The sequence below is a fragment of the Cervus canadensis genome, chromosome 17 (assembly GCF_019320065.1).
Source record: "Cervus canadensis isolate Bull #8, Minnesota chromosome 17, ASM1932006v1, whole genome shotgun sequence".
Taxonomy (NCBI): Eukaryota; Metazoa; Chordata; class Mammalia; order Artiodactyla; family Cervidae; genus Cervus; species Cervus canadensis.
In genome coordinates this window covers 33,861,562-33,886,560 of record NC_057402.1, presented here as the reverse complement: position 1 = coordinate 33,886,560, position 24,999 = coordinate 33,861,562, and the positions used below count along the sequence as shown (strand labels likewise).

The 24,999-nt window shown below is 57.7% G+C and overlaps 1 protein-coding gene across 1 annotated transcript; it reads right to left on the bottom strand.

Annotated features, from left to right (window-relative positions):
* Positions 1–420: 420 nt before the first annotated feature.
* Positions 421–24,999, bottom strand: LOXL1 (lysyl oxidase like 1). The gene is made up of 7 exons (XM_043489963.1): positions 23,488–24,999; positions 9,276–9,384; positions 6,072–6,209; positions 5,490–5,646; positions 4,789–4,884; positions 2,854–2,969; positions 421–759 (listed from the first exon to the last, which is right to left on the bottom strand). The coding sequence occupies exons 1-7, from the start codon at positions 24,635–24,637 to the stop codon at positions 753–755; spliced, it is 1,773 nt and encodes a 590-aa protein (XP_043345898.1). The 5' UTR covers positions 24,638–24,999; the 3' UTR covers positions 421–752.

Genomic DNA, 24,999 nt, shown 5'->3' with positions numbered 1-24,999 from the left:
TTACTGGGGAGGGAATGTTTTCGCGCTGGGGGGTGCACCCCCTCCAGCCCGTGAGCAGGAACTGTCTCTGGCTCTAATGTGCGCTCAGTTCCACCATAGGCTGGGCATTCAGTAGGCGCCCAATATGTGAGAAGGGGGCAGGTGGCTGGTGGAGGGGGTGACTGTGAGAGCGAGGGGGGTGGGTGGTGGTGGAGGATGAGATGCCGGGGACCTCTCCCCACGCAGTGGGCTTGGCGCCGAGAGAGGCCCTGTGGGGCTTCCAGCAGGGGCTCGAGGCCCCCTAGGTCAAGCCGTGGTCCTGGCGGGTGGTGGCTGCCCTTTCCACATTCTGCTGCGAAGGATGGAGCCCGAGCGTGTCTCCTGAGCCCAGCCTAGCTCTGGTCATCCCGGCCGGCAGGCCACATGCAGAAAACCACGGAGTAGAAAAACCTTGTTTTATTCAGCCCAGGCCTGGGCAATCTTACTCTGTGGTATGGCCAAAATATAAAAAATAAAAACCAACAACCAACAAAATAACGTGGTGGGGGAGAGTTAAGTACACAGTGGGGCCTGGCATCCGGAGTCCCTGTGGTTTCGGTCCCCGTTCGCTCCCTGAGGCGGGCAGGGAAGGATGCTCCCGCGGTCCAGCTGCCCCTGCCTGTGAGTGGGGGCTGGGCCCCTCGGCTGGGCTCGTCCTGGCGGAAGGCTGCCTGGGGAGCAGGGCCTGCTTTGGGAGGTGAGGAGGTGGGCCGGCTGTATACACCTCCCCTGGATCAGGATCTAAGGAAAGAAAGAGAGCAGGTCAGCGGCAGGCTGAGGGCAGGGAGACCTCACTGAACTGTCAGCCAGGCCCTCCCCCCCGCCCACCGACCACCACCTCCCCAGCTGAGTGGTTCCCCTCCACTCCCCTCAGTCATTGGGGCTCAGGGGAAGCGGCCTTGCACCCCCAGCTCTAAGAAGAGGGGTTTCATGGGCTCCCACCCAGGGTGTAGTCTGGGCAGCACACTGCCCCTTGCCCTGAGCTCCAGACTCTTTTCTGGGTCATTAGCAGAGCTGCTACTGTCTGAAAATACTTTCTTATTTCTTCTAACTCAGTACTTTTGGGGAAAAAAAAATGGCCTCCTTTTTCTCTTCAGAAACATGATTGAAACCCACAGGCGTCAGTCCCGTGGCCTTTCTGGGAACGCTCCTTCCAGCTTCCTGTGTGCTGGCCCAGCCGCCTGCCTGCGGTCAGGGTCGTGGAGACGCGCTAATGAGACCTGAGCCTCTCCAAGCACTTATGTAAAGGGCTCGGAAGGAAGGGCCTCGGCATTCCTGGTGCCCGCAGGCCCCGGGGGAGCTGGAGAGGGTGTGGGGCAGCTGCTCTGTCCCCCCCGCTGAGGGGCCCAGCTCACCGTGCCTCCCGGAAAACATGGGGCTGTTTGGATGCTCCCCCCACCAGCAGCAGGAGCGACAAGAGGGCGTGTGGGCTCCCTGCCTCCCTCGCTCCCCCCTCTGCTCCTGCCTCCGTCCCGCCCGTCCCACTCCTTCCTTCAACTGCTTCCCAGAAAACCTCTACTGTTTAGGTGACCCCTGGACTTTTAATGGCTGAAAGAGACAAGCCCTGAGGAGCAAGAAGGTGCTGGAAACCCAGGCCTGCCAAAGGGCTAGGTTGCCAGGGATGGGGCAGGAGTCGGTCGTTCCCAGGTCCCTCCGTGACCTGGATAATTCTGATCTAATCCCACTAATGAGGAACTGAATCTCTGAATTGAACGAGAGGCTACTGTCCTCACAGTGCGGTGGGGGGCTGTGAACAGTTAGCTTAGTGGTAGCAGCCAAGGGTGAAGGGGCTATCTGTAAACACACACGGAGCCCTCACATACCAAGCCCTGACCCTGGTCACATGCTGAGCCTTAATCCTGGTCACACACTGAGCCCTAATCCCGGTCACACTCTGAGCCCTGACCCTGGAGATAGGCTAAGCCTCTCATATCTGTGAACCATTAAGAAGCAGGCGTGTTTGGGGAAAAATGCTTCTCTGGGCCTTGCAATCCCTGCCACTTGTCCCCTAGCTGACGGACTACAGTTCTAGAAGACTATTCTGTTTTTCTTTATTTTTTAAATGGAAGAGAGTCGCTTTGACCCGATCAAGCATTTAAAATTCATACAGAGTGCGACTGCATTTTCTTAATGAGTTTGTAAGCAGGCAGTCCCTCTGCAAAGTGCTTCACATGAGGAATCAGGAGAGAGGATGAGGACAGCCAGCTCGGGCAGCTGAGGAGCCATGTGCCAAAGGCCTGGGCGCAGAGTTTATCAGCTCCCTCCACAATGGGGCCCAGGGGCTGATGACCGACTAGAAGTGACTCCAGCCAGAATCCCTTCTAATCTGGGACCGCTTCATTCAGTCCACTTTACAGGGACGCTAAGGCCCACACAGCTGCCCGTCACTGAGCACCAGTGTAAGGGTTCTGGAACACGCAGAGACAGCTGTCAGGCCTTTCAATCCGCCTCACAAGCCTGCCTGGGAAGTGTCGAAGCGGAAAGATCAGAGAGGTGAGACGAGCTGCCTGAGATCACAGAGCGAGGGAGTCACAGAATGAGGCCTGCAGGGCCCTGCACCTCCTCGCTGCCTCCTGCCAGTCTCCGGTTGAGAGATGGGGGGCCACGCCCCAGATCAGTGCCCGCAGCCTGAGCGCCACTCCCATCCTTAGCACTGGGCTCGGGGTGGGCACAGATGAGCCTCCTCCTGCGCAGCCTGGGGGCTGGTCCAGCTGCAGCCGTGCATGGCCACCAAGGTGACCCAGAGGGCAGGCATCCTCCGTGTTTCGGGTGGCCCTGCCTGCTCCTCGAGGAGGAGAGGGGCTGGGGCAGGGAGCGGGGTGGGCGAACACTTACTGGACGATTTTGCAGTTTGTTGTAGAAACATAGCGACCTGTATAATGGATGTTGCATCTCACTACATTGTTGGTGAAGTCAGACTCCAAAACGATGTACTTTGGGTTCACATGCACCTGAAGAAGGAAGAGAACAGATGGAAAGGGATCTGATCAGGGAGCTGTGCTTCACTTGGTCGCCAAGGAAGGTGGAGAGGCAGACGGGCAGACAGAGAGGAGACAAAGGGAGGGAGACACGGAGATGGAGAAAGACCACACCAGACCAAGAGACGCACTGATGCAGAGACAGGAGAAGACGCAGAGACACAGAGAGAGGAAGGAAGAGACAGCTCATAGTCAAAGAAAGCATCATCAGATCACCCTTCTTGGAAGACAGGCGGCTTCCTCAGTCACAGGGCAGGACAGGGGGCCTGGCACAGGGCATTCAGAGCCACTGCCCCAGGGAACCCAGCAGTTGAGTGAGGGGCTGGGCAGGGATCCCATGCCTAGTCTCCCTGACTACGAAGCCTGTACCCTTTCACCATGCGTGCCCATCTAGATGACCCGCTGATGGCTTGTCTGATGCCAGGAGGCATCTTCTGGCCTGGAGCCCAAGGCACCTGACACTCAACTGAGATGATGACCCTAGCGTAACCTGGCTGAAGAGGAGTTGTTGGGACACAAGGAAGTCTTTAAAATGTTGGACTGACAGGAGAGGGCTTCACTGGGTTAGGCCACACCCAGCCTTATCTGCAGAACATTTAAGAAGAGATGCAGTGATATTGTCTTTAAGTTACATTTATTAGAGGCAGGAACTGGGCATTACATGTCTTGAATCCTTGGAACCTAGAACTCAGAGGGGCTTTTTTGTGAGTTTGTTGAGTGGATGAATGAGGGAAGAAAAAAGATACCCTGAACAATGCTGGCCCCTGGGTGAGGCTGAGCAGAGGCCTCACCAAGCCCAGTGAGAGGTGCTCATTCAGGGCTGCAACCAACAGCTTCTGGGTTGCTGGGTTCTGAATGCAGCCGCCCAGCAGCCCATCTTTGTGCAGGTTAAAGCTGCTTTCCAGGCCCACCTTCTCTGCTCTTCTTTTACTCCAGAGTAGAGAAGAGCCCAAGGAGCTCTTCTCCTTGTGAGAGAGAGCTCACAGAGTGAGTCCCACTCTGGCTTTGCACCTGCAAGGAAGAGGCTAAGATTTGGCTTCCCCAGGTGAGGCTGTGATGACCTGGCCCCTGCCCAGCCTGCATGGAGGCACCATGCTGGGTTCTGTGCCCCTTACGCACTTTTCTGCTTGTGCCCCCAACCAAGGGGCATTGGAATGATCGGACGTGCAGGAGGGGTTCAGGCCAGAGGGGATAAAGCCCTTGGCTTTGCAGCGGGTCCTGTGAGGAGCTGTGTCTCAGGGAAGGGCAGTGTCCTCTCCCAGATGGCACAGAGCCTGCCCTGCCCACATACAGGGGGATGGACTACATGGCTCTCCAAGTCCTCTGTCACTTAGGGAAGAGAGTCACCCCCTCCTCCAGCATTACCACACCTGGGCTGCAGTTTCCTTGGAGTTTTTATGGGAAGAGGCTGTGTCTGCCTGAGACTAAGACCTTCAGATGGGAAGTGCAGATCTCAGGGGACATCATTAGTTGCAGAGCAACAGGAGTATGAAGGAGGAGCCTTAGCCTGGAGATACTGGCCTCCCCTTCCCCCTACACCCTTCGTTCCAGCTTCAAATACTGCTTCCCAAACAGACTTAACTCTTTCACTTCTGTTCACTTGACCCAGAATCCACCCAGCCTTCTAGACCCAATTCAGGTCCCCTCCTGCAGGAAGTCTACCGTGATTGCCCCATTTAGAGTGCTCTTGACTGCCTGTGAGATCTAACACCCAGAGGGTGTACACCCAGAACGTGAAGCTTATGTCAGGGGTGGGGACATCAGGCTGGAAGAGTGCCTCCAGGGGCCCCACCTTGAGGATGTAGTTCCCGGGCTGTACATCGGTGATGTCAATCCACTGGCAATCGATGTCTGCATTGTACGTGTCGTAGCAGCCTGGGCTCAGGCCCTAGGAGAGGGGACAGGAGCAGAGGTTGGGGTGCTGTGCACTCCTCAAAGAGCCACCCCATGCCCACTTCAGCAGCCTGGGGCCTCCTTGCTCTGTGCTCTGTCCTGACCCTGGGCCCCCCGCCCCCCCACCCCATGGAGCAGCTCAGCATGGCTCTGCCCTGTATTAGGCCCACTGGGCAGATGGACCAGAGCAATGAGAGATGTAATAACCAGAAGGAGGGGTGAAATGAAGGTGGGGGGATGCCTGGGAGAGACGGATGGATGAATGGACAGAGAGAGACAGGCAGGATAGATGGACACTCTCTGGACAGAAAGATGGATTTGGGGGCCCAGCTAGACAAATAGAACATTAAGCCATCCAGACTTCCTTGGAATGTTTCCCTTCCGTGAGCAGACACCCCTGGAAATGGAGGTGCAGGGTAGGCCCCGAGGAGCCCTGCAGCGGCCTGAGGACTGGCGAGAAGACCTGCACTCTGGAGGAGTAGAGTGGCCAGGAGCCTCGGCGATAGCCTGTCTTCAGGGTGGCCCAGCCTCCCATCCCCAGGCAGCTCTGCCCCGTCGTCCGGAGCCCGGCCCCGCCTCTCCAGCCCGACCTGACCTGACCTGTGTGTGAGAGGTGCAGGCATAGCGCTTGAGGTTGCCGAAGTCACAGGTGCTGTCCTCCAGGCAGAAGCTGGCCTTGTGGCCCTCAGCCACCTTCTTGCCTGTGGCTGCGTCCAGCAGGTCATAGTGGCTGAACTCGTCCATGCTGTGGTAGTGCCTGGGGTGGGAGAGGACGCAGGAGAAGAGGGCCTAGGCGGCCCTGCCCAGCCCACTCCCCTCCTGAGGTGGCCCAGGTGACCCTGCCTCCTGACCAGCCTGGGCTCCTGGGTCCCACAGGCAGCATCTCTGGTGTCCCCACCGAGCCAGGCACCCTAGGAGGGCACCTCCGCAGGACCCCTCACTCCTCCCTATCCTGGCCTCCCTTGGGCGATGCCCTGCATTCTAGACACTTTCATCTCCTATCCAGACCGATCCTTCTGTGTCCCATCTTCCAGCCCAGTTGCTGAGGCTCTGCTTAAAAGTCCTTGCCTCAGTGATGGATTCTCGGCAGAAAACCCCCCTCGGGGCCCTCTCCCCAGCCCTGCCCCTCCCGAGCGCTCGCGGGGGCGCGGGTCCGGGCCCAGCAGCGGGGCGGCAGCTCACTGGTGGCAGCTGTGCCACTCCCAGGTATGCCGCGGCCGGTTCGGGAGGAAGTCCGCTGTGCCCTGGTTCTTCACGCGCTGGGGGAAACGCAGCAGCACACGCACGTCGTAGTCGGTGGCCTCGGGGCCGTAGGCCGTGCTGTGGGGACAGGAGGGGAGAGCGGAGGGCGCTCAGGCACCAGCCAGAGACACCCCGCGGGGGCCGTCTTGTCCCTGAAGGTTCTCACCGCTGATCCCTGTGTTGCAGCCAAGGCTCAGGCCTCCTCCTCTCTGCGGGCCGCCCCCTCCCCTCTGCCGTGTGGCTGGAGGCTGCTGGTGGGGATGCTCTAAAGCAGGGCCTGATAATGACGCTCTGAGGGTCCCTGATGCCTGCTTATGACTCTCAGTTGGGGACAGTCTCTACGCGTGGTGACTCAGATGGTTAAGAATCTGCTTGTAATGCCAGAGATTCGGGTTTGATCCCTGGGTTGGGGAGATGACCTGGAGAAGGGAATGGATACCCACTCCAGTATTCTTGCCTGGAGAATCCCATGGACAGAGAAGCCTGGTGGGTTACAGTCTATGGGGTCGCAAAGAGTGAGACACAGCGGAGTGTGGGGGCATATCAAAATCTTCGGAGGGCTTTTTAAAAAATAGCCTTGTCCAAGAGATTCTGACTTCCCCCTACACCTTGGGTTCTAGCTTCAAATACTGTTTCCCAAACAGACTTAACTCTTTCACTGATCTCTACTTTTGTCTGTTCTGTTCACTTGACCCAGAACCCAACCAGCCTCTTAGCCCCAACTCAGGTCCCCTCCTCCAGGAAGTCTGCTGAGATTGCCCCACTTAGAGGGATCTTGACTGCCTGGGAGATCTAACAGCATGCCCTGATACCACACACAGCCTGAGCCCGGCCTGTGTGAGTGCTCTCCCTGATCGTGTGGCTTCAGGGCCAGCTACCTGACCTGTTTTGTTGGGGGAACACTGGTTGCAGACTGCCTGCTCACAATTCACTTGCTGTCCCCCAGCGGCCAACTGAGATGGGCCATGTGAGGAGGGAAGGGAAAAGAGAGAAAACTCGGGGGCAGCAGTGAAGGGACACATGTCCACACACCCTATAGGTAGGAGAAAGGGCTGACTGCAGGCTTCCCCCTCTTCAGCTGACTGCGGACAGCTGTCTTGGCCAGCCTCAGGGGCACTTCCCTAGCAATCATTAAGGGCTGGGCCCTGAGGCCAGAGGCAGGAGGTGGCCAGTCATGGGGATTAGCTCTCTGTGAGAAGATGTCTGGACACCAGGCGCTGCAGGCTTCTGTCTGCCAGGACGTAAGTCCCTTGGCCTTGTCTGAGGGAGGCTTGGAATTTGTCTCTGTCTGCGCTGGAACAGAACATCCTCCTTCCCTCTGTTCAGCTAAATCCTGCCCTTCTGTTGGGCTCGGCACACCGTGGGAACCCATTAGGGTCTGGGTTCTAGGCCCAGCTTGGCCACAAAGCCGCGGTGAGACTTGGATCAAGTCCCTTCCCTCGTCTGAGTCCCGCCTACTGTCTGTGAACTGGCATCGGTCTGTGGCCCATGCTTTCGGCCATCTCCGAGGGCCCTGCCGCTCCTGGGCGTCGGTCCTGCCGCATTTTCTAGGTCTGTATCCCACGCCCAGCCTCCGCAGATGCCTCAGCCCCTGCCAACCTCCCCCTCCTCTGGCCTCGAGCAGCTCCAGCCTGCCAACCACCCCTTCTAGCTCTCCTCCACTCCCCGTCGCTTGGGTCTGGGTGAGCGGCTACCTTCTCCAGCTAGATCAAAAGAGCCCTCGGACGGAGCCCCGGCTGCCTCCTCCCCAGTCCACCTGGGGGCCCAGGTGTGGGCACACAGGACGTTCCATGAAGATGGAGTAACAGCTTGGTTTTGACTCAGACTCCTCAAAACTCAGCCTCAGTGGACAGCCATGGAGACTGGTCTCTGAAGGCGCTGTAGGAAGAGCAGTACTATGATGCTCTGTTCCCAGGCACGAGACCTGAGTGGGCAGGCCAGCTGAGGGGACTCACGTGTGGTCCCTGGACCTCTGCCAGCTGTCACACTGTCTGTGGCCAGTCTGTAAGGAGATAAGGAACTTCCACCAACATGTAAATCAGCTACATCACTGATCACACGGTCTAGTTCAGCTGATACTTCTTTTTTTGAAGCAAGACTTTCTCGATGAAGGAAGTGGTGAATTGAGTGACATTCCAGTGCAAGCCCCTCATTTCATTACAGATAGATAACAGTCTGTGGTCAGCTACTCTTGAGTGGCAGTGAATGAGAGGTTCCCTCAATGAAAAAATGCTGAGATCCCCAAGGGCTTCCCAGATATGCAGAAGTGAAAGGAGAGTTCAACTGCTTTAAAAAAGCAAATAATTAAGAAAAATAGGTGCTTTCAACACAGAGGGATGTAAACAAAAGAAATAAGTCAACGTAACCTTTAACTAGTTGTTTTAGCATGGGGAGATGTCCTCAACGCATACATATTTGACCAGAACATTCGCCGTCAAACTGAGAAGCAAGCTCTGCAAGAGGCAGAATTAATCAGGTATAATGGAGAGTCGGCTGTGCTCACCTCCTGGGTTCAAGTAAACTGAAGACCTTCCCCTCTCTCTAGTGCAACACACAATGGAGGCCTCACTGTCACCCGTGCCCTTGGCCCCTTCCATCAGCCTCCCCCATCCTCTGCAAAGATGGCTCCATAATCCTGCCCTCTGTCCTGATAGCAGCTAGACTTGCCTGGGACCTTCTCACGATGCAGTTCTTCTCACTGCTCCTCAGTTACTGATGGGGCAACACAGACCCTTGGGGGTTGGTGTGAAGTTGCATGCTAAGTTGCTCAGTCATGTCTGACTCTGCAACCCCAAGGACTGTAGCCCACCAGGCTCCTCTGTCCATGGGATTCTCCAGGCAAGAATACTGGAGTGAGTTGCCATTTCCTTCTCCAGGGGATCTTCCCAACCCAGGGATAGGACCCGTATCTCTTATAGTCTCCTGCATTGGCAGGCAGGTTCTTTATTACTAGTGGGTGTGAAGGTGAAATGTCATTAAGTTCCCTGCAGGGTAATGTGTACATAAAAGTTGGATCTCCCCATTCCCTTCCCCACCTGATACCCTGGGGGAAGACCAGGCCCACCAATGAGAAGGCCAGGGTGGTGCGGCCTGCAGGCAGGTTCTGGGTGACTCCCTACGACCATCCGCACTTCACCTCCTTACCTGGCCAGGCACTTCTCCTCCGCAGCACAGCGCAGGGAGTACAGGTGGGCTCTCTGGACGTAAGTGGACGCTTGCACGTAGTTGGGGTCTGGGACCAAGTCAGGGAGGCCTGGAGTCAGGAGTGGGAGAGAGAGGAGGGAGCGATAGCTTGGCATTGAGGAGGGTCGGGGTTAAAGCCCAGAGACCTCCCCAACCCAAATGTCCTTGGTCGTTCTTAGTTCTCTGCACTGGCTGTCACCTCCTCCTGGAAGCCTCCCAATGTGTGTGTGAGCGAGGTGTGTGACATGAACCATTCTCTCTAGGCTCAGGTGTGGGGTCAGGGAGGTCAGGGAGCAGGGGCTCACCTCTGGAACCCCACGCTGTGGGGACCACTGAGCCTCCTGGGAGACTGGGGGGTGGGATTTGGAGAACCTTAGAAGACAAAAGAGTGCTCTTGGCAGGGGGCGTAGCATGAATAAGGGCCTGGGGGCAGGACCGAGTGAACCTAGCAGTCTCCTGACGCAGACACTCCCCTTGGTGTCCTTATTTCCCAGGGCACCAGCCCCCAGACACTCTCTGCTCCCCTCTCCCCTGCAGCTGGCATTCTTCGTGAACCGCCGAGAGCGAGCCCTGGGCTTCCAGCCCTCAGCGGGTACCAGAAGGCTGCTGGGCAGAGCCAGGTGAATGGCGGTTGGCAGAAGTGAGGGTGGCCAGGAAGGGAAGGGCTCACAGGAAAACACGTCCCTGGAGCAGGCTGCTGACAGGGCAGGATTCTCGGCTTGGGAGCCCAGCCCGCCTTGCTCAGGATTCCTTTCATCCTGTCATTGGCCCCCAGAGCGGACCACACCTTCCCGTCTGCAGCCTCTGGCCTCCAGTCTGAGGAGGGCCTGGGGCCCAGTGCCCAGGGGAAGTCTGGAGTCTGGTCCAGTCCCTGGATCACTTGTTCCTCCGGTCAGGCTGCAGCCAAGGGTCTGTCCATTCTGCTCCCCACCCCCACCCCCGTACATAACTTCATCCCAGTGAGTTATTAGGACTAAGCAGAAGCTGAACTCAGGTGTCCAGACCCTAGCCACACAGAATAAAGAAGGAAAGATCTTGATGTTGGGTGTGTGGAAGGGGTGGGGTGGGAGGTGGGCAGGGGGACTCCAGAGCCCTGGGCTCCATCCCAGCTCAGCCACCAGCGTAAAGGGGAACGGGCCTGGGCCTCCATGTACCCTCCCCTCTCATGCCGCAGGGCTTCTGGCAGATAAATGATAAAATGAAGCTGTAAGCTCTTCTTAGCTTCTTTCAAGCCCTCTGGTTTTTGGGGGGCAGGCACAGTGAGGGGGCTTGAGTCACATGGACAGGCTTCTAGCCCCTTCTTCTTGCTGCCAAAACCCTCTTGTCAGCTTGCAGGTCCAGAAGACGAGACAGAAGAGGGGGACGCTGGCTTCTGACCCTTTCCCAGAGGTTTCTGCCTGCCTGTCACCCCTCTCAAATACATCTCTGGGGCTTCCAGACCTTACCCCTGCCTGCCTACGGTTCAAGCCTCAGGCAGGAGCAGCCAGTGTGATCTCACCTGCTTGGAATGAAGAGGAAGCAAGGAGCACAAGGGTGGGTGAGGATGAGGTGGCTCCTGGCTGATGGGGGCTGTCTTGGCCAGCCTCGGCCCCGTTACTCAAGCCCCTAGGAATGCTTGCAGTCATTTCCCCAGGGAGCGTCAGGCCCTGAAAGCAAGGGCCACCTCCGTATCAAGCTGTTTCTCACTTTCTCGTCCATAGAAGCTTGTGTGGTGGGGAGAGCGGGGTGAATGGCCAGGAATGGCCCCCTTCCCATTATCAAAGAGCCTTTCCCTCAGCAACATGTGGTGGTGGGTCAGCTGGGCCTGAAGCTGCATGAGACCCACATTTGGCACCAGGCAGCCTGCCACCCCCACCCCAGGCCGGGTTTCAATAAACATTGCACAGATGACTGTACAGCGCTTTCTGGCCCGACCCTTCCTCGTCCAGGGAAGCTGGAAGAGCCAGCTAAGAGGCTAGGGATACTCGGGGCTGGTGCCACTCCTGGCCTCTGACTGTGCCTTGAGTCTGACCACATACTGGATTCTGATCCTGGCCACACACTGAATCTTGGTCCTGGTCCTAGGCTGAGCCAAAGATGACCATTTTCCTCCTTCTGTTGAGGAACCTCAGGTTTAGGCAGGTGCCTCCTGCTCCAGGAAGGCTTCTCTGATTGGCAGTGACATTCCAAGCTGCTCACACTTCTGCCTCACTACTAGATTTCGTCATATTTACCTGTGTCTGCTCCCCTGCAGTCTGTACTCCCCGAGGGCAGGGCTCAGGCCCCACTCACCCCCTCAGCATGCTTCAGGGCTGGCTGACTGTTAAGCTGTCAGTCTCTGTCAGGCAAGCTTCTTTAATGATCAGTGGCTTCATACTTTACTGCTCCACTCATCCACCAGCATGCTCCTCACCCTGTCTCCCTCAGGAAATCACGGCTCACAGTGGTGCTAGAGGGAAGGGAGGCTCAGAGAGAGCAGAGAATCTGCCCACAGTCACACCGCAGGTCAAGGAAGCCCCAGGAAGAGCTTCCAGGTCCCAATCTCTCCTTCCAGGACTTGACGTGTTATTTTTTCTTTTTTTAAAGTTATAATTTATACAGTCAAATGCACAGATTTTAGGCATCCAGCTTGATAAGCTGTGACAAATACACACAGGGTGTTAGAGCTGCCACAATCATGCTGCAGTCTGTTTCCACCATTCCTGAAAGTTCCTCCCTGCCCCTTCTCAGCAAATCCTCCCTCCCTCCTCCCCACGTAACCACTGATCTGCTTTTTAATCACTTTAGATCAGTTATGCCTTTTCTAGAACTTAAATGGAATCCCCCTGATCATTATTTTGTGTTCTTTGTTCTGTATCTCTGACCATCACGGGGGTCCTGTGACTCCCCTAACTGGCTTCCCCTTGTCCGCCCTCCTCTGTCACACCTTCACCGCCGTGGGGGAAGCTACTGGAAAAGGCAGAGTCTAGGCTGGGTCCCCCCAACCCCCCTTAAAATCCCCCACTGAGGTCTCTGGGAACAGCAGGCCCCCTCCCTCAGCTGGTATGTTTTCCCAGGAAGGAACAATGCCTCCTTCTCTGCTGCTCTCCCAGGAGGCATTCCATCAGCAGCCAGGCCTGCAGGCTTGGGCTCTCAGCCTCTCCATAGGGGCTTGGGTATGTGGGTGGGCTGTGTGATGCTGGAAGGGGGCTGAGGGAAGGCTTGAGTGTGCACTTGTGGATGTAGGGGTAGGGGTACCGGTTTGTTCCCTCTGGCTTATGGGGTACATCCAGGCCCTCCAGACAGAGCGGCCAGTGTTGGTTAAAGTTCAGTTCCAACAAGACCTGTGCTCACCTCTCTTCCCCACCATCCCAAGAAATGTGCATTTTAAAAGGAAGATCCTGGTCATCGGGTCATCAGAAGGCAGGGAGAACCATCAGTCATGGGATGTAATTTTGTGGGAGGGGGTGGGGGGTGGGGGGTGGGGCTGGGACCTCTTATGCAGAATGTATGGAGTCAGCCGGCCTGTGGACCTGTCACTGGAGACATTATAAAATAGTGTAGTGGGAAGTTTTTCTGGAGACACTTGTTTTTATAAATGCAGAGAACTGAATTCTCATTTCAGAGCAACCATTATCACTGGTTTGTGCCAGGCCATTCTCATAATTAGGTTTTTTTAACCTTCATCCTTACCCTGACCCTTAGACATGTCTTTGAACATCTGTGTCTCTGTATAAAATTGGAAATGGGTATTTATCCGTGAGGTATATAAATGATATTACCTTGTGGGTCTCATTCTGTTTCTTGACTTCCAGTCAATGTTAACTTTTAAGATATGTCAAGTTCATTGCTTGTCATTATGAGTAGGATTCCACAGTTTATACCCTCCATGACCGATCTAGCCAGTCTCCTGGGGATGGGGTTGACCCCTCAAAGGCTGGGCGATGGGCTTGCTCAGGTTACCCAGGGAGGCCTGGTCACCTTCAGTGCCCTGCCTTCCTTGCCCAGGAGGTAGGCAGGAGCCTGACTTCTTACAGGCCTTCTGCAAGGCCCTGGGCCGGCCTGGCCCCAGTCTAGGCCTCACTGCTTCCATTAACACAGACTGACTGTCCTCCACCTCACTCAGGGCTGGGAGCCTGGGGCTGACCCCCTGTGAACACTCTTCCCCAGGAACAGTGTGCTGGCCACGGGGGCTCAGGCTGCACAGTTTGGACGAGGATTGGGAGGACTGAGTCAGAGGGCCAAGGCCCCTGGGATGACCAAAGCTAGGCTGCTCAGCTGGGGGGGGCTGGGTGTGAGTGAACCAGGTCCCAAGGCCATCTGCAGGCAGCCTCTGGTCTAGAGGCAGTCCCTTGGCCGTGGGGGCTCCGGTGGACCCTCCAGGCCTGGGAGGACACAGAATGGCGGGACAAGGGCGAGCACTCGGCATTCCTGCTCTCCTCTCTGTGGGACCCAGGGCCCCTTCCACTGCCTCTTGGGGGTCTGATGTCCTCCCGCCTCCCCTGGGCTGGGCCTGGAGCTGCTGGCTGGCCCCCACACCAGCCCGTGGAAGGCTGAGCACTGTCTTCTCGCTCCCTGGCAGGACGCAGCTGGGCCCTTCTGGTGGGAGAGAGTCCAGCAGGCGATATCTGCCATCTCGCCCCGCGCCTCGTGTTCCAGGTCCCGGCACTTCTTTAGGCTCACTTTCCCCACGTGGATGACGGGGAGATTAGAGTAACCGTCCCTTGAGAGCAGGTTTGATGGCTCCATAAACACTTGGAGATTAAAATATTTTTCAGGAGCTATTCAGGCCGTTCCCCAGCTTTGGGCAAGAGCCCAGGACCTCTCACAACCTCTGCAGACGATACTCTAGCTGCCAGGAAATTCTCCCACCGTCTGACCTAAATCCTTCCTGCTTTAGGAGGAATCTGTTCCCTCCTGCTCAGCGGTTCCTGGCGGTCGCCCAGAGCAGAGGGTCTGAGGTTACATTCCCTCCGCGTGCCTACACCTCACCTGTTTTCCTCTTGGCTTCCTCTTTCCTGTGAGTTTCATAAACCTCGTCTCCTTTGAAATCCTTCTCCCCAGCCTCCTGCTCACACGAAGCAGCTGAAGGCAAATGGAATGCCAAAGAGCCCTAATCTCTCGAGCCTGGGGCTGCAGGATAAACAATGTCCAGCAGGAACCGGTCAGTGGGTTGTGAAATATGTACAGAGAGGGATGTTTTGGCCCGAGCGGCCCGACTCCAGAGCAGCCCCTCGGTGGGGAGAGCAGGAAGCTCAGAGAGCATGGCCTGGAATAAGGATGGTCCAGGAGGGCCTCCGGGGCAGGAGCTGGCAGCTATAGGTCCTAGGAAATGATGGTCTAAGAATCAGGACGTTAAACTGTCGGCGCCACACCTGGGTGACTAGTAGGCAGGCAAGGTTCTGCAGGATCCACTGTGGCTCACTGTGAAGGGCAATACAGTCCAGGCAAAGGAGCTAGGATGGTCACTGAGACTAGCTAAGAACCTTCCGTGGCTCCCCATCACCTACAGAATCAAGCTCAGATTTCTCAGGGTGGCGGCCAAGGCCTTCTGCGGTCTAACCTTAACCTGGCCTTCCAGGGCTCTCAACCCTAAGGATCAGGAGGCATCTCCTAGCACAACTGACCTGTTCTGCCCCTGACCTCTGACCCCATAGCGCCCTTGCCCTGGACTTCTCGCTACACAGACACACACACACACACATACCCTTATACAGGGTACAGTCTTGAGGCCCCAAGGTCTACCTCACTAACCCTCCTCTGCCACCACCCGGTTCCCCTCCTTCCCCCTCCTTCCAGCACCCATCTGCTGCCCCCACCAGACTGGGAGAGGCAGTCCAAGGGCAGTGATGGCCTCGATGCTCTGAGTGACAGTTCCAGACTCAGAGGAGGGCAAGGGTATTTGTTTAACTGCGCAAACTACCCAGAAGTAGCCGGGCAGAGCTGGAGGAGGCCGCCAGGGGAGGTGAGCTACCTTCTGCCTCCTGCCGCCTCCTCACACCTCTCCATCACTCACACTCTTCCCAGTGTGAACACGCCCGCCCACCCCACCCACGGGCCCCCTCTTGCAGGCCCTGCCTAGTGCCCTGCCCCCACCTTTAGAAGGCTCTGAAGATCCTGTGGTCTCCTGGGTTCCCTTGCTGCCCCTCAGACCCTTCTCAGTGACCTGAACTTTTTATCTTTCTTACAAAACCCATGGACTGCCCATCTCAGCTTATGGTGACTTCACCCTTTCAGCTGCACAGGACCCTTTCCCGTCATGCCTGACCCCTCTCTCTCTCTTACACCCCACATCCAATTCATCAGGAAAAGCTCGTCAGCTCTATCCCCAAAATATATCCTGAAACTGACTGCCCCCCGCCTCGTTGTTATCCCCTGGCCCGGCCGCTGATATCTCAGCCTCGCTCTCTGTACCAGCCTCCTCTCAGACTCCCCCTGTCTGCCTCCACACAGTCCATTCCCAGCATAGCAGAGAGAGACCCTGCTCAAATGTCACTGTTGTGGCTCCCCCGTGAATGGAGAGTCAGAGTCCTCACAGTAGCCTACAGGACGTCCATGGTCTGGACCCCGTTCCCTCTCTGGCCTGTCTCCTGTAAGGCCCCCACACCCATGCCGTGCTGCTCCAACCACGCTGGAGCACACCTGAAAGCTCAGGGAGTTCCTACCTCAGGGCCTTTGCACTGGCTGGTTCTTCTGTCTGGAATGCTCTACCGGCAGATAGGAGATGGCAGATGACTCCTTTAAGTTTTTGCTCAAACGTCACCTTCATGATGCCCACCCTGACACCTCTGCAAGCTCTCCCAATGCTCCAGAACTCCTTGATTTCTCTCTGCTTTCTCTGCAGCACTTACCACCTTCTATTATTTACTTATTATGTTCACCCATGAAGATGCAAGATCTACAAGGACAGGGACTTTGTCTCTTTTCTTAACCTCATGAATGCCCAGCTCTAGACCAGCACAGTGTAAGGCACTCCATGAATATTTGTTGAATGGCTGCATTTCCTCATGAGATGGTGTCTGCTCTCCACAGCCAGCCTTCTGCGGTCTGGCCTTAACCTGGCCTTCCAGATTTCTTAACCCTAAGGAGCAGGAGGCAGCTACTAGCACAACTGACCTTTTCTTCTGCCACTGACCTCTGACCCCATACTGCCCTTGTCCTGGAATCCCCTGCTATGCAGGCGCGCACACACACACACACACACGCTTCATCGGGGTAGTCTTGGGGTCCCAAGGCCTATCTCGCTAGCCCTCCTCTGCCACCGCCCGGTGCCCCTCCCTCTTCCCCCTCCCACCACCTGTCTGCCGCCACCCCGCTGTGGCCCAGGTCTCTGAGAGCTGGCGAGTTGGCGAGAGAAGGAAGTGGACCTGGACCATGGCATCCTGCCTGCCTGGGCTGAGGCCCCGGCGAGAACAGGGATGGGTTCAGGGTGCCCCTGAATTCCCTGGACCCCAGCTCGGGGCCTGGCACCTGCACGCCCTCAGCGAGCCTGAGGACAACTGCCGGCACCCCACAAAGGGCCTGCTGGCACTGCCTATGGGAGCACAGCCTTCATTACCACGTAGAGGCTGGGGCTGACTCCAAAAGCCCTTTCTTTTCAGGAAGGATTAGCTTTGGGGCTGGAAAATCATGGTTCCCTTGGCCCACGGCAGGGAGGAAGGGCGGCTTCTCTCCTGAGACTCGGGTGGCTGACGCTCCTCTGGCCTCGACCTCCCCCTCTGAGCACCCTCCTGCTCTGGTGTCCTGATGCCCTCTCCCCGTTTTCAGGTTTCTGGGCGCCCGTCAGTAACGGGGAGAGGGACCCAGGTGCAGCCTGGCCCTGTAATCCTGAATCCAGACAGCAAGGCCCTCTGGCTCCAGCCGCCTGTGGGGAGGAGGCTGTTAGGTCAGGGCAGGGGAGGGACGGGACCAGCCTCTCCTTCCGGCCTCCCTCCCTGCCGGCTGCTGCTCCGCAGGAATGCCGGGCACAGAATTGGAAGCAGGTGTGGGCTGCTGGGGCCACCGACCACCGGCTCCTCCCCCGCCCTTCCTTTCTGCCTTTCCAGCCACTGCCCTGGGGAGTTTTCCATGTGTTCTTGGCTTGGACAGGAGTCGCGTGGACTTGGGCTGGGACTGCTTGGGAGAAGTGAACCTTTGGAGGTGAAGTGCCCCTTCGGAGGTGAGAGGGCATTGAGATGGGGGCACCTAGGGTGGGAGAGAGGCGGAGGAAGGGGGCAAAAGGCCAGAACCGCCCCCGCCGGCCAAGTGTGCCAGTAGACTGGTGCCTATAAGGCCTGAAGCGCCTTGCTGGGCCACCACCCCAACAAGCTCTGTGGGGCCTGCGAACTCAAGGCAAAAAGTCCAACTTTTTGAGTCTTAGACGGTTTAGGTCTGAGAGAAACAATGAAGGTGGAGACATACCCTTCCTTGAGGGGCAGGAGCAGATGGGGAGGTTGGAGCGGTTTGGTGAGGGGAGTCAGCCTGGATCTGAACTTGGCTGCTGATGAATTCTGGGACCCTGGATGAGTTACCGAACTTCTCTAGCCTCAGCTGCCTCCTCTGTAAAATGGGGGTGATAATACCTCACAAGCTTGCCGGGAGGACTAAAGGAGGAAACAAAAATAAAATGCTTGGCATGGTGTCTGGGGCATACTGTGCGTGCTCAGTCGCGTCATTCATGTCTGACTCTTCTGTGACCCCATGGACTGTAGCCCGCCAGGCTCCTCTGTGCATGGGATTCTCCAGGCAAGAATACTGGAGTGGGTTGCCATGCCCTCCTTCAGGGGATCTTCCCGACCCAGGGATTGAACCTGGGTCTCCTGTATTGCAAGAGGATTCTTTATCGTCCTAGCCACCAGGGAAGCCCTTGATACACATTAAGCGTTCAATAATATCAGTTGCAATTATAATTATTTAAAACGGGAGCTGTCTCTTCCTGCAGGGATAGTCCAGTTTGAGAGCAGGGGGAGAGGATGTGGCCCTCAACTGGCAGATATGAGAGGAGACAGGAAGTCTGCCTGCAAGGAGGCTGTCCGTGACACAACTTGTTTGTTCCAACACCAGTGACCTCCGATTGCCAAACAGGGGAGCAGCAAGAGGACCCAGGCCCCTCTGTCTCCATAACTGTCTGACCCTTTACCCCAACTTCCTCGGCCTGAGACTCCATTTCTTTCTGAAGGAGCAACTTGGGACAACTTCAGGGAAGGAAGAAGGAGTGATGAGCTGTGATTCTGCCTCCACCAGTCACCAGTTAAAGCAATCGTGGGAAAGGTGCTTAACCTCCGAGGGCTTCTGTTTCCTCATCTGCAAAATGGGAGTAATAGTAACAACAAGGGTTGTATGTGTGCTTAGTCGTGTCCTACTCTTTGCAACCCCGTGGACTGTAGCCCGCCAGCCTCCTCTGTCCATGGAATCCTCCAGGCAAGAATACTGGAGTGAGTTGCCATCTCCTATGCCAGGGGATCTTCCTGACCCAGGGATCGAACCCACGTCTCTTACGTCTCCTGCACTGGCAGGTGGGTTCTTTACTACTAGGCCACCTGGGAAGCCCGTTATGAGGACTAAACGACTCTAACTGTAAATTTCCAAGAACTGTGTCAGGTGCTGTCCATGTGCCTGTTAAATATTCTGGAGTCTGGAGTGGAAATGATAGCGCTTCATGTTAACAACGCACTGGGAAGGTGTTCTTTGCTTCTAAATCTGTGCACACTCTGTTTCATCTCACTTTGTCACAACCAGTGCTCACTGCCCAGAACACAGTAGGAGTCAAGCATCTGCTAAATGACCAAATGGATGTGAGAGGTAAGCCTTAATACATGAAAATTTAGGAAAAAATAATGCATAGCGGTTAAGGACCCAAGATGGGTAGTCATGCAGACCCAAATTCTGGTTTCACTACTAACAGGTCATGTGACAATCAGCAAGTGAACCCGCCACCTTATCTATGAACTGGGGTGGATTATCAGCATCTGGCTGGTGGAGTTGCTATGGGAATAAAGAGAGATGATGTATAAATATAAAGTGTCCAACATACGCTAGCAGAATTATTCCCCCTGGAGGTGGCTGGCGGAACTGAGGCCTGGCTCGCAGGTGGCTTGAGGGTGGGGTCCCCTCAATGCCATGAAGACATGACAGGCTCAGTGCGAAGTCTTGGCTCCGCTGCATCCAGCTGTGAGACCTCCCCGGGTCTCAGTTTTCTCATCTGTACCACTGGCCTGTAATCCACACCTCTCTAGGAGGCTTGTGGGGTGAATGAAATTGCACATTGAGGCCTCTAAGCTCAGCAGGTGCTCCTCTGCAAATGGCTGGGGTTGTGAGCATCATTCCTGCCTGGGCGCTCTGACTCTGGAGGCTTGCTGGGTGGAGGCCCGCTCTGTCTGCCCCTACATCTCCTTCTGGCCTTGTGGAGGTGGGTGGGTGACCTGAGTCAGGAAGGCAGGTTCTGGTGGGGAGAGGGGCAGGCAGCAGGGGATGCAGCAGGGAGACCGGGCCACTCTCAGGGACTAAGGGATCCTGTCTGGACTCTTGGGTGCAGGAGGCTGGATGGAGAGAAGCGGACCCTAGAAACACCTAGGTCTCCACCATCCCTGGGGGCTGTGGAGGCCTGAGAGGAGGAGGAGGGGATGGGAGGAGGTGCCTCAGGTTCTGGAGCAATAGGCTAAGGCATTTGCGATTTTGTCCTGAAGGCCTTGGGAGCCCCAGAACCTCGTTGAGCAGGAGAGTAATGTGGTCAGCAAGGCAAGGGTGTAACTGCCTCACACGTAGGACGGACTGGAAGAAACCAGGGAGGGGGCAGTCCCAGCTCCAACTGGCTGTGTGAGGACAGGCTGGAGGAACCGTGCCAGGCACGGCTGGCACAGCCATCAGAGGTGCCCCGGGAGGATGCCCTCCAACTGGCTGTCCTCCCAGGGCGGCTGCTCCACCTTATTTTCACAGGGTGTCCAGAACCAGTGAAACAGGCCGGGGGTGTAAGGGGGAGCCCTGGGAGAAGAGGCATGGTTTTCCAGGGCCTGGAGTCATCTTAGTCCGCACAAATATCACCAGATCAGAGGAGCTGAGGCTGTGGGGAGGTGGGAACAGGGACAAGGAGGCCAGGAAGAGAGGGCCTGGCCATAGGAGAGGGAGGGGCACAGCTCTGGGGTCTCAGCAGGGCCTGGGAAGCAGGCACCCCCACCCCCAGGCCTCTGCCTGGATTTGCTGGGACAGTCAGGCCAGGTATGTGACCTGGGCCTCTGTTTCCTTGCCTTCTGTCCAGTTACACGTTTCAGAGACAATGGTATTGCAGGAACCCTTGGGTCCCCCTCTCCAGGGTGGGAGGGAAGGGGGTACAGGCGCCCAGGGAAGAAACGAGACTCCGGACAGGCACTTGGAAACCGCCCAAACGTGGAGGCCGTGGGCGGTGCGCACATGTGTTTGGTATTGTGAGGACATGTCCACGCCCGTACACGCGCGGGCTGCCAGCGCCCAGCCTCAGACCCCTGGGTGTGCGGCCAGGAGGAATGAGGTCAGCCTCGGAGAATCCGCCCTGGACTCCCACACCAGGCCTGGGGGTCTGATCTCAAGCACAAAGCTTGGCCTTCCCTGAGCCTGGATTTTCCACGGTCCCAGCCTAGCAGGGTGGGAAGGGGAACAAATGATGGGGGAGAAGGTACTGCTCCCTCTCTGGCCTCTCTGTGAGCCCCGATTTAGCCTGCAGCCCCGACTCACACACCATCCCCCCGCCCCCCAGGACTAGGGAAGGGGCACCTGGAGGGTGCTGACAGCTTGCAGCAATACTTGGGCACCTACTCCTCCTAGAAGTCCTCCCTGGTTCCTAGCTCCTGACTGGGGAGGCCCCTCCTCTGGCTCCCGTAAACCACCATCCTTTCCCCACCAGCCCAGTGCCTGCCTGATCACAGCACTGAGATGCCCCCTCCTCTATGCCTCCCTCAGGGCAGGGCCTGGATTCAGCTTGGCATCTCCTTCAGGAGAGAAATGTCTTTAATCCCAAATGAACACTGGGGCTCAGGGGCAACGGCCAGAGGCCCTCCTGAGGACCAAGCAGCCCCACTCCAGACACGGCCTTGCCCTGGTCAGTCTCCCTCTGAACCTTAAGACCTGACGGGCCACAGAAGGGCCTTAGAAAAACCCACTGGCTCGGGGCACAGACATCGAGTCCAAGGCCTGGCTCTGCCAGTACTGCTGTTTGAGGCCTGGGTTTTCTCCTCCGCCCAGAGGTGGAGCACTTCTGGCTAAGCCCCACGTCGCGGTCTTGCATTCTAAGAAAATCCATCACAACAGTTTAGCCTATAGGTAAAACGTGCTCTCCTCCACGGAGCTCTAGCAAGGGCTGATGCAGAGTGGTATCACACACCACTGCAGGGCTGCTGCGAGTCCTGCTGAGGATCATATGCAGGTAGGCCGCGAAATCCTTCGTCACAGCATAGACGGGCCCTTCCTCTAGCTCCTGTTTTGAGCACCTGCAGGTTTTCAAAGTGGGATTCAGCATCCCAAGTTGAAGGCTATGCCTTGAATGTGAGGGAGAGCTGGAGCTAAGTCACTTTAGTCGTGTCTGACTCTCTGCGACATTATGGACTGTAGCCCACCAGGCTCTGTGTCCATGGGATTCTCCAGGCAAGAATACTGGAGTGGGTTGCCACGCCCTCCTCCAGGGGACCTTCCCGACCCAAGGATTGAACCCGCATCTCTTACGTCTACTGCATTGGCAGGCAGGTTCTTTACCACTAGCACCACCTAGGAAGCCCCTGAATGTGAGGGAGTGAGTACTACCATTGGGGACACTTCCCTGCCCTAGCCTTGGGCTCCAGCAGCCCATAGAGAGACAAGAGTCCCCACCCTTGCAACCCAGCAGCAGCCTCTCACCCAAGGTCAGTATGGCTGGAGACAAGGATGCATCCCCGTGTGGACAGAGGCAGAGGAACGAAGGCTGGAGGTGCAGCATCTGTGCCCCTGGGCCCCTCAATGCTTAGCCCTCACCTGGTGGGCCTGGCGCAGCCCCCTGGTGTGGAGCAGAGAAGCAGGAATAAAGAATCAGGAATAGTAATTGCAACCTGAAAGAGGCAAGGCTGACGTGGAATGCATACACGTTGGGGTCTGAATGGAAAACCTTGACCAAAGCTGACTGTGGACTTGCAGAGACAGAAGCAGGAAGGGGAAATCTAGGACGGCAGAGGTTAGGTCAATGGCCGTTCAGCCCTGGCCAGACCACTTGTGGGCCCTCGCCAAGGTAGACTGCCTTCCAACAGCGTGTGTGGAGCTGCTCATCTGAAGAAGGAAGGCCGCCCCTTCCACTGTGCAGATAGCTTTCCCAAGACTAGGTCGTATCTTCAACCTCCCCCCACTATCCCTGTCCACAGCTGCCTCCAGGGACTCTTCCCAGCCTGGGGTGCAAAACTTAAGAGGGCACCTAAAAACTCAGTAACTAAGGGAAGTAATATTTGAAGCAGTGTTTTTAAAATTCAGCAGTACTGCAAAAAAAAGAAATCTGATGAAGAAAATATCAAAATTTCAAATAAAGACAGATCGCTACTGCTAATTTTCAGTTTTTCGCTGGCTTGAATACAGTTTGGCACGGCACCATCACTGATTCTATTTCAAATTTTGATATTTTGTTCATCTATTTTTGGCATGATTTTTGATCTAAAAATGCACTGAAATATTCTTAAGTCGATTACTTTTTGGAGCCCAGGCCAGTGCCTCACTTGCCTCTCTAGTCCGGGCCTGGCAGTCCCACGAAGGAACCCCGGGTGGTCCAATCTGCTCTCCTGTCAGGCCAGACCCTCTCTTCTAACCTCCTGTTCATTCACGCCAAGCCCACCTATGCCCAGTGACTGGGAACTTGTCACACCTCTGGAGGTGTCCCCGAGGCCTTTCTGACCCGGATGCTCCATGTTTCATCCTGTGAGGCTGGCGGAGGGGCACCTCCAAGAGGGGAGGACGTGCCCCAGTGGGAACGAAGGAGAGGTGGGGAGAGGGGCTCCTTTATGTGTCCTCAGATGACCCAAGCGTCTCTTTGCAAGGCCTGTCCACCCCCTCCACCCCCTATCCCCCCAAGTCAGAGCCTTGGCCTGCCTGGCCAAGTCCTGGCTCCGATGGGGATGGGGATGTATGGATGGCGGCGAAGGCCTGGGAAGCACTGGGGCTGCCGATGGGGGCCAGGGTGGGGGTCCTGACTTAGCAGGCGGGGGAGGCCTTCTGTAAAGGATGGACGAGGCCCCGGGCGCCGGGACGGACTCACCTCGACCGTTCTGGTTGGGCCGGTACACGCTGCCCACGCTCAGGCGGCCCTGCTGCGCGCCGTTGCGCTCGGAGCCCGGCGGGGGCGCGTCGGAGCTGCGCACCGGCAGGTAGGGAGGCTCCAGCACGCGGAAGGGGGGCTGCGGCTCCACGGCCCGCGGCGGGCTGTAGGCCTCGGGCGGCATGTTGCCGTAGGGTGGGTACCAGCCGAGGCGGTGGTCGCCGCCGCCGCCGCCGTACGTGCCGCCCCCGCCGCCCCCGTTGGGCTGCGCGGCGTCGGGGCCCGGGTCGGGGTAGGCCGGCTCGAGGCCCGCGGTGCCCTCGTGGTACAGACTGTGAGAGTAGCGCCGGTCCAGGCCGTCGGCGGGCTGCGGCGCGTACGGCCTCTCCGGGGCGGCCGGATAGAAGCCCTGCGGCGGGTACTCGGGCTGCTCCTCGCCGCCGCCACCTCCGTACTCCTCGTAGCGCGCCCGCGGCTGGAAGGGGTAGACGACCCCCGCCGAGGCCACGGCCGCCGCGCCCAGGCCGCCGCCCGCGCTGCGGTAGTACACGTAGCCCTGGTCGTAGGTCCGCGTCGCGGGGTCGTACGTCTCGTACTGGCTGACGAAGGGCGCCTGCGGGTAGGGGAACTGCTGCTGCGGGAAGGAGGACGGCTGGCGGTAGGTGCTGGCGAAGGCCGAGGCCGAGACCGAGGAGGCGGAGCCCCCGTGCCGTTGCTGGGAGACGGACGTGCGGGCCCGGGCCATGCCCGTGTTGTCCCCGACGGCCACCTCGCGCCAGTTGTCGGGCACCTGGCCGAAGCCGAAGGGGTGCCGCGCTTGGCCGCGCACGGTGTCCGAGCCGACGCGCCCGGGCAGGGGCAGGGACGGGGCCTGCCGACGCCGGAGGCCCCCCTGGCTGCGCCGCGGAGGGGCCTGGGGCGCGCCCGCCAGCAGCACCCGGGAATTAGCCTCGGAGCCCTGAGGCCCCGGCGGCACGTACTCCGCGCCCGAGTTGAGCAGGCTGTACACCTGCCCGTTGTTCTCCCACTGGATCAGCTGCCGCCAGCGTCCCGGGTCCGAGCCCTGCCCTGGCGGCGCCTGCTGCCCGTGCACCAGGACGCAGACGCAGGCGCCCCACACCAGCTGCCAGCCGGTTAGGGCCAGAGCCATGGTGGCCCCTCTGCGGAGGCCCGGTGGACCGAGAGGCTCTCAGGAGTGGCCCCCCGTGCGTGCTTCTCTTCCCACGGCCTCGAGGACAGGACGGCTCCTTGCCCGCCCCAGCTCTAGCTTTGTCCATCCTGGCCTTGTCCCGAGCGGGACGGCTCCTCCGATGACAGCATTTCGAGGCCAAGGGGGTCAGGGCAGGGCAGGGGCGGTGCCCAGGGCTGCACGAGGCTCTCTGCAGGGCACCGGGCAGGCAGGGCCGCCTGGGGGCCTTACATGGCCAGCCCGGCTGTGGCTGGCCGCGCTGGGCTGGCGTTTTCCCACTCTGAATGAATAAGCAACAGGCTGGGAGCTTCGGGAGGTTTTTC